The sequence below is a fragment of the Nilaparvata lugens genome, unplaced genomic scaffold (assembly GCF_014356525.2).
Source record: "Nilaparvata lugens isolate BPH unplaced genomic scaffold, ASM1435652v1 scaffold4207, whole genome shotgun sequence".
NCBI classification, from domain to species: Eukaryota; Metazoa; Arthropoda; class Insecta; order Hemiptera; family Delphacidae; genus Nilaparvata; species Nilaparvata lugens.
Window position 1 is genome coordinate 17,197 of NW_024090568.1, and position 9,669 is coordinate 26,865.

Genomic DNA, 9,669 nt, shown 5'->3' on the forward strand with positions numbered 1-9,669 from the left:
ATATGGAGATAAATAAGATAAAGACAGAAGTAATGGTCTGCTCAAAAGTCCCAGAGAATGTGTCCATTAAATTAGTAATTACGACCTGAAGCAAGTAAAAATGTTCAAATATCTTGGAAGCATATCAGAAGATGGAAAAGATAGACTGGATATAAAGCGCCGAATCAGAGAAGCTAAGGATATGTTTATTAGTAAAAGGCAGCTTCTTTCCTCAAATAGTCTAACCTTGGAAATAAGAAAGAGACTAATAAGAGTTGCATTTGGCGTATAGCTCTTTATGGGTCTGAAACGTGGACTATTGGTAAGGCTGAGGAAAAGACTCTAAATGCTTTTGAATTGTGATGTTGATGGGGCGTATGCTCAAAATAAAATGGACTGACAGAGTTAAGAATGAGGAGGTATTCCAGAGGGCGGGGAAAGAGATATCTTATGATTTTCTCAGGGACAGACGACATTCTTGGATTGCACACATAATAAGACACGACGCATTCACGTCAAGTATCTGGAAGGTACAGTTGATGGCAAAGGGGGTCGTGGGAGACCCCGGCTACAGTACTTAAGACAAATGACGAAGGATCTGGGTGCTATGAGTATGAACAATGGAAGAGAGTAGCAATGGACAGATTCGCATGGCAGGCTGCCAACCAATCAAACGATTGAGCTGTAAGAAGAAGATATCAGTGAACTTCATTTTCACTCAACAGTTAAATTTACTTATTATTTATTACACTGTTAAATTTACTTAACAGTTAAATTATCATGATATTACCGGTAATCATTCATTGTTGGCTCAGCTCTCAAAAATCTCAAAAGTGTTATAATATTTAATCTACCTGAACTTACATACAAAAATAGAACAGAATGAATAACAATACAATACATTAATAATGAATTACATTATGTTACATCTAAAGTGTAATTATTCAACCAAATCTACATATTCAATAAAATCTGTCAAAGACCTTGAAAACTTGACATTTTTTATAAGATTCTCTCATTTTTATAATTTTTATTTCAATTTCGAATAGGCCTACTTCATAAATTTTATAAATTCACTTTATTTTAGTATGAAGACCTCCTCCAACATCTTCAATAAAATCCTGTCAAAGACCTTGAAAACTTGACATTTTTTATAAGATTTCTCTCATCTTTATACTTTTCATTTGAATTTGGAATACTCCAAAACATAATGAATTTAATTGAATAAAAACACAAATCTGTTGTCAAATTGACTGCCAACTTGAAAATGTGACCGGTGTGGTCACGAAACCTTGGTCGTGTACTAAATAAAACAGTGTAGAATTTGCCAACATATGTGTGTTTTTATTCAATTATGGAACGGTTCTACAATATTGACAATGACTCAGTCGAATTATGAATTTAATCTAGCCTACTTTAGTATGAAGACCTTCACCACATCTTGGTATCATCATAATTATGCTGATAGTGAATGTTTTTGTGATTTTTCTAGCTTCAATTTATCAAGTTTTTTAATATTTTTCAATTTATTAATGCATTTTCAAGTGTAATAATATTTGTTTCATCTTTCTGATCAACGAGATACAAATTTTTTAGTATAATGTATATTTGGACTGTAAATTTTTGTGATCTTTATAAAAGTGTTTTCATAACCTCATTTGAACTATTTTATCAAAATTAGGGAGAGGAACAGTTTTGGTTTATTCTGTTGATTCTCTCCCAATCATTGGTAGAGAGTTAGTGGGGAGGATATTTTTAATATTCTTCCCAAAGAATGGACATTGATATGTCCAAAGCTCCGCCAATTTATGTAGATGCATAACAATAGATTATTATCTATAGTTATTATATTACAAATTGCTTTTTCATATCATATACAGTTCAATAGTTATTTTCCTAGTCTATATTATGTAAATTCATCTATAATTTTGCTGTATTGTAAGCTATTGTATATAAGTGTATAAGCCAGTATATATTGTAATCTACATAAATAAAGTACTCAATCAACCAATCAATCATCATTATTTGATGTTGTGATTAAGGAATGTAATAAATGTAAATGTAATCTTCAATAAAATTCTGTCAAAGACCTTGAAAACTTACATTTTTCAAAAGATTTCTCACATTTTTATAATTTTCATTTCAATTTCGAATAGGCCTACTTCAAAAATATTATAAATTTACTTTACTTTAGTACCTTCTCCCAACATCTTCAATGGAATCCCAACGAATACCTTCAAAACTTAACATTTTTTATAAGACTTCTCTCATTTTTATACTTTTCATTTTAATTTCTAATAGGCCTACTCCAGAAACATTATAAATTTACGTTACTTCAGTATGAAGACCTCCTCCAACATCTTCAAAACAATGCCTATGAAGACCTTCAAAACTTAGCATTTTTTTTAAATTTCTCTCACATTTCTGACACATTATATATGGCCATATGCATTCATTCAATCAAGTGACGAAGCATGTGAGATTACATAACCTTATCATTTGACAACATTAACATTTTATCAAAATTTTTGGAGAGAAATAGTACAGGCTCAGCCTAGTTTTTCCTCCAATGTCATAATTGTATTATGATTATAGTATTTTATACAATAAATGGAATGAAATTTTTTCCTTCTGATACAATTCAAAGCAGCTACATAGAATATTAAGCAATAAAGTATATACAATAATTCAAGAATCAATACAATATCAAAATATAACATCAAAATAAAAAAAAATATTTTCAACACTCTCAGATACAGATGTAAATGACTGAGATATTGCTTTTATTGAAATGCTAATGAATCAATATTATTATTAACAAAGATATTTGCAGTAGCAGAAGTCTTTGGGGTGATTTACAGCATTTAATTTGGATTTTCGTTCAATATTAGGAATTATTAACTTTCAGATAGGTACCTTTTCTGCTGGACTTTCGTCGTTCATCCAGTACCGGTCTACTCTAAGAAGAGCATTATCTTATTCTAAGCCTATATAATTTTCCAATATCTATGAATACATTTTTTCAATACAAAAAGCCTTTTGAAAAGCCTATTGCAGATGGCACACTAAAGCTGCGTTTACACCAAAGTTATTAACAAATGTTAATAACTTAATCCTTATAGACTCTATTAGATTGAACATAACTTGTCATACACATGATGAACATAATGTGTTTGTCAAGTTCCGTTCAATCTAATAGAATCTATAAGGATTAAGTTATTAACAAAATGTTGGTGTAAACCAGCTTACTATCAAACCGTACTCTTTGATTATCAAAACAGCAATTGAATTTTTCAATGACATAATTTGTCCATAATATTAATTACTAAATTTTCCAATATTAGAGATTATTCCATATAGTTTTTCTCAGATTATCAACTTCAGTTGATGCATATAAAACGTTATGACCATAGACGAAAGGCAAGCTACAATTCAAGCTATCTATAATAAGTTATTACAAAGTTTTCTTTATTTCCTAGATTATAATTCACTAATAAATCTCTACAAACGAAAAATGAAGACTATTTTAAAAATATACTTCCAACTTTCATGAATTCCACTTTTTTAAAATTATATAGGCTAATATTTTTTCTTGGATTTTAAAATTCAAGCTATCCATCAACAAATATTATTTCAATGTAGGAGAAGACTGTTTTCCATTCCCAAATCCCAGTCATTTTATGATTGTGTTTTATCATTGAGACTCATAAAGGCTAATAAATGCTTACCTATAGAGGCTCATAATGCTTAATATTGCTGAACAATATAGTACCTACTTTAACATGAGACCACAATGTGGTCATAGACCAAATATGACCATAGACCATAAATGACCATAGACCATACTATGTCATAGTGTCTATGGCATATTAACTACATTTGCGTGGCTGATTTCAAGTACAGGTACTATTTGTAAGATAATATTGAGCGTCTATCCTCCTTAAATAAATCAGATGAATGGTTTTTTTCTCAGATCCTCCATATTCGAAGACATCTATAAACACCACACCACAAGTCCACAAGAAGAAGACCTTGTACAGTCAGGTTCCTCATCCAATGTACAGCTATTCGAGAGCGGAGACATCACCGGCTTCGCGGTACAGTCTGGTTCCGATACAAAGGACACCAACTACCCGGTACACTCTGGTTCCTATCCGAAGGACACCGTTGTACAGTCTGGTTCGTCCCAGAAACAGGCCTATGACCAATATTTGCCGCCTTGGGGTGCTTCTGGAGGGGGAGCCAATATTCCTGTGCCGGCAATACATACGCATCTCCATCATGGAGGGGCGGCACTGAATAATCTGCCGCCCCTGGCTGGCGGGGATTACGGGGGGCTGCATCATGGGGTGGATTATGGGGGTGGACATGGTGAGTTATTTATTATATTGTTTTTCAATGGTAGAAATTAGTTTTTGAGTAAAAATTATATTATTTTTCATTGATCATGGTAAGTAAGTGATTAAATGAATAGCCTTCTAATTTTTAATTATCATGGAAAGTGGTTTTATATAGGCCTCTTGTAGATTAGTAATAAGTCCAAAACTATATTGATATTATAAGTCATAGCTGTAAGTAAATATGGGTTGAAACAGTAGTGGGCTACACACATAACTTACACCGTAAAGTACGCTGTAAAGTACGAGCAGACACGACTGTGAAAATTTCATGAATTAGGAAGTCTCTCTATTCTATAAAGATACTTCAATGGAAGTACTGTAAACTATTTCCTAATGGAAGTAAAGAAGTCCTATTCCATCATCTCTATTCAATAAAGAAAAAGGTACAAGTACCAATATTTGATTCAAAAATCTCCATTCTAATCATAAAAAACAAAATTCGTAACAATATTTGATTCCAAAAAATAAAAACTACTGTTGTTTCAGTCTGCTACAACTGAATTTCGATTAATTTTGTCAAGTATCAGGCCTAATCACTATTTAAATACCTGATAATATGAATTGTTAAATTTAGCCATAAGCAAAACTTTACCAATAGGCTATCATTTCAAACTATGACAATATATTTCAACAATGGGGGCTATTATTCTAGGGGTTCGGACCCCAGGTTCTTCCTCTTAAACATTTCTTGTTATATATTTAATTTTTTTAAAGCAATCAAGATTACATACAATAATGATTTCAAGAGATGATTCTATATTGCGATTTTTCTAGATTAGACTGTAGTGAGGTCCACTTTATAATGGCAGTGGAGAAAGATAGAAGAACAACGTTGCCGTTCTACAGTCTTGTCAAAGCCTTCTATAGACGGTAGCTGATTGATTGAGCACTTTATTTATGTAGATTTGGGTTTTTGTTGGACTGTCATTTCAAATTTTAATGTATGAATTTTTTGGCAAATAAATTTCAAATTTCAGATTACAATATATACGGTACTGATTTTTACACTTACAATAGCTTACAATACAGCAAAAGTATAGATGAATTTACATAATATAGACTAAGAAAATAATTATGAACTGCATATGATATGAAAAAAGCAATTGGTGATAGTTATAGATACATATTGTTATGCATCTACATAAATGGCGGAGCTTTGGACTTCGATGTCCATTCTTTGGAAAGAATATTCAAAATATCCTCCCACTAGCTCTCTACCAAAATACAGGTTGATTGATGTAATATCAACTGTTCATTCTTGTTTGAAATAATCAATTATATTTATTAAGTAGGCAATTATATTATTCAATAATTTTATAATGAATTTTCATAATTAAGATGAAATATTTTGTTAATTGATTATTAATTCTACATGTTAAAAGACGATCTGGCAACAGAGCAAAGCGGGAGAAGAGATAGCACTATCTGCTTTGTTGAATGATAGACAAGGATAGCAATACCATTGCTAATCAAACACTGCCATTATAACGTGGACCTTACTATAGGTATTGAGCTAGTGTGATTTCAAGATGTCACAAGATTAATCCAATATGGATTAAAAAAATAAATTCCAATTATCATCACATTGTCTTATTTTGTGATATGAGAGTTTTTTCTGGACATTCATATCAGTACTGTAAATGAAAGGGATCAGTTTTGGGCATCAATCTTTTCCCAAGTTGAATATTTGTTGAATAATGAAGGAGAGGCGCATTATTTCAGAATCTGATTATTCCAGGCTACAGTCACATACCAGATCATCACGTACATGTGGACCATGATCACGGACATTATCACGGCCACGGTCCGGACATGATGAGGAGAAAGGATTGGCTCTTAAAGATTTGTTCGATTGGCATTGACCGCTCTAGCGTTCCTCGCTTTTGGCATGTTTGTGCTAAACCTTATCCTGACTTGTTTCAGTGTGAGTATTGCTACTCATTCATAATTCCAATGATGAATGATATTTTTAAAATCTTTTAAAAATGATAGAGGAGAGAACTGGCTATACAAATGTGGGATAGGAAATTCACGAATGACGCATCTTCACGTCTGAACTATTGGACTGATTCACTTGAAATTTTGCGTATAGATTCTTAATTAACGAGGATGGTTTTAGGCCTATTAAAAATTCTTCAAGATTTCAGTAGATCAAGTTTTCATTTTGACAAGTTAGGGTGACCTGCTAGTCAATTATAAATTATAAGTGATTAATGTTAAGTTGCTCTCCTAAAGTTAACATTAAATCACTTTTTGCTAGACAAGAATCTTAACTCAGTTGCGCCTGGCATCGGATAGGGGTATGTAGTTTGTTCAGAGAGTAGAGGAACATGGATAGACTCTTCCAAGAATTGTCCTATATGTAATTACAGAGAGTTGGAAACTCTGGAGCATTTTATGTTGCGCTGTCCTATGTACAGATGCTGTAGAATTAATTTTTAGGTAAATTTTACCAAAATATAGTTAATAATGAGGACAGGTTGATGGTACTGTTGTCAATCTTTCAGAGGAGAAGATAAATAGAGTTTTTCTTTACATTGTGAAGTCTTTAGAGATAAAGAAATGATTTGTGATATGTAATTCAATCTGTGATATTTTTATTCTATGTGATATAATGTAAGATAATAAGGTTAATAATTGGTGTCCACTACTAAATAGACTACTACCAGTGCTCTTATATTCAATTCGTGATTGTTTTGTTCCAGCTGTATTAACCATACATATATATGATACTTGTTTTCAATTTGTCTCCTCCTTGTTTAAGTATATAAGTATTTAAAAAATGTAGTTATTGTATGATATTGAGAAATGTTAATATGCACAAGAATATCTCATATAAGCTCAACTCTATTTGTATGTTTTTCATGAACAAATAAATTGATTTATTATTATTATAAATTATAAGAAGCAAAAAATTTACACTTCCATTCTACTGATAATGAATCCATTTGTAAATTGATGATAGTACACTATTCTACACTACACTACCCCGGAAATTTGAGATCTTATTCGATTTGAATTGTTAGAAATATTCAGTAAACTTTTTTTAGATTTCAAATGAAAATCGTTCAAATTGAATAAATCAATCGTTCAATATATTTTGTGAATAAATTCAATTTAGTTGGGTATTTTATGTATAGTCTACTATACTAGTAATGAAACTGTTCAATTTATGTAACTTGCAACAGAGGTTGTATCATTATTTTATTATAAATTGTTTCATTGTTTGACGATGCTTATTATTTTTTTGTAAAGTTTTACCGCAAATAAAATTATTGATTCTTGATGATTGTTAAGTTATTATTTTATTTATATTTTGATGAATTAACACAATTGAACTATTTTGTTTTTGGTAGGTACAACCCCTACAGTGGTAATGATGATGAATGGAGGTGGAGAGGGAGGGGAAGAGACAAGATTCACACGTGTCAAACGAGGAGCTATAAATCCTGAATACCTCAATCAGGTGAGAGATTGACATTTGCAAGCATCAGCAATATTCATAAGAAGTATAATGATAATTATATTCATGACTAGCCGTCAGGCTCGCTTCGCTCGCCATATCCGTCTAGCCAGGGGGCTCCGCCCTGGACCCCCGACTGGATCGTCCAGGGTGGGATAAGCAGGCTCGCTCCACTCGCCTGCATTTTTCATTTGAGCATTTTTATCATATGTTAGGACAATCCAGTCGGGGGTCCAGACTAAACGGGGCTAAACGGATATGGCGAGCGAAGCGAGCCTGACTGCTAGTAATATAATATTCCCAGGATTGGAAGTAGCAGTGCCCAATCAATTTTTCCGCGATAAATGCATTTAAATCGCCAACTTGGTGCCAACCTAACAAAGTCAACTCAACTTAATGCAACCTGACAAAATTATTAATTTAGTTGCCAGTTTACAACTGTTTCGAATAGGTACTCTATCTAGATTATAGTTCTATAGTAACATATGATATGGAAATTTCAATTATAATTAAGGGATTGGGAGAAGAAGAATATACATGCTAAAAGACGAACTTTAAACCCTTAAAAACAACCTTAGAGTTAAAATATTGCCAAAAGATTTCTTAGTGCGCCTCTAAAGGCCAACTGAACATACCTACCAAATTGAACGTTTTTGGTCCGGTAGATTTTTAGTTATGCGAGTGAGTGAGTGAGTGAGTGAGTCAGTCAGTCAGTCAGTCAGTCAATCAGTGAGTGAGTGTCATTTCGCTTTTATATATATAGATTGTATATGATGATGTAGGTACTTTGTTAATTGCTGTCAATTGTTATGAATGCATTCCATAATGGAGGAGGTCTCAGATATAGAATCTTCCTCTATTATTATTATTTTTTATATCCTATACTATAAAACGAGCAATTTTTTTATATGGTTTAAATGTGTATATATCTGTATGTGACCGGATCTCGAAAACGGCACTAACGATTCTCACGAAATTTGGAACAAAGTAGGTTTATATGATGAAAAAATTCGATTGCACTAGGTCTCAACCCTGGGATAACTTGCTGAAGGACAGCTGGAAATTTTGTCGTCTGTCGATACCGTAATAGAATTAAGTGAACGAGTGCATGTATGGGATCATTCAGCTGATTTCACGATAAGAAAAATATTCAGCAAGGAAAACTATTTGCGTTCATTTCTCTTTTTTTAGAAAACATATGTTTACTTCAGAAAGTTTAAATAGTAGCTTGATGCTGTTAGTGTAGAATAGTAGGTACCTAGTATATTAACAAATATTGTAGCAAACATGGTATAATTCTAAATCGAATTCATAGTATATCTATTTGTAATTGATGATGTGTTTGTTTTTTCAAGTGTGAATGAATTGTTATTTTGATGAGTGAAGTAGCTTAACCTAGATTTTGATTTGGACTGTAGTAGAGATTTGAAAAGGAACAGTTTTGGGCATAAGCCTGTTGTGCCTCCTCATATGAATGTAAAAGAAATTGTATGACAGAGAAAATGAATAAATAAATATAAACTATAGATTCAATCTTTCGTTACAAATTTTCTATGCTTTTAGACTCCAGAGCAAGCTCGTCCCCCGATATATTCTTTACTGATTACACAATAAGTACATCATCAAAATGATGGGGGAGAGGAAAATAGGTAACCTTGTGCTATTCCTCTCTCTAATTTAGATAAGGTTACACATTGTCCAAATATTTCCTGTAATTCTATTCTCTATTATGTTTACTTGAAAACAATATTTGGCTTGATTCTGCAGCATTAATCATCTAGTCATAATAAATATTCCCACCTCTTCAGATATAATCTTTTATCAATA

At 32.1% G+C, this 9,669-nt stretch overlaps 1 protein-coding gene across 1 annotated transcript; it reads left to right on the top strand.

The window, feature by feature from the left end:
• Positions 1 to 1,492: 1,492 nt before the first annotated feature.
• Positions 1,493 to 7,845, top strand: LOC120355678 (the record flags this gene model as incomplete). The annotated part of the gene is made up of 3 exons (XM_039444307.1): positions 1,493 to 1,525; positions 3,953 to 4,350; positions 7,736 to 7,845. Coding segments are annotated over exons 1-3 (522 nt in total), but the record flags the coding sequence as incomplete, so codon positions are not given.
• Between the last annotated feature and the right edge of the window lie 1,824 nt (positions 7,846 to 9,669).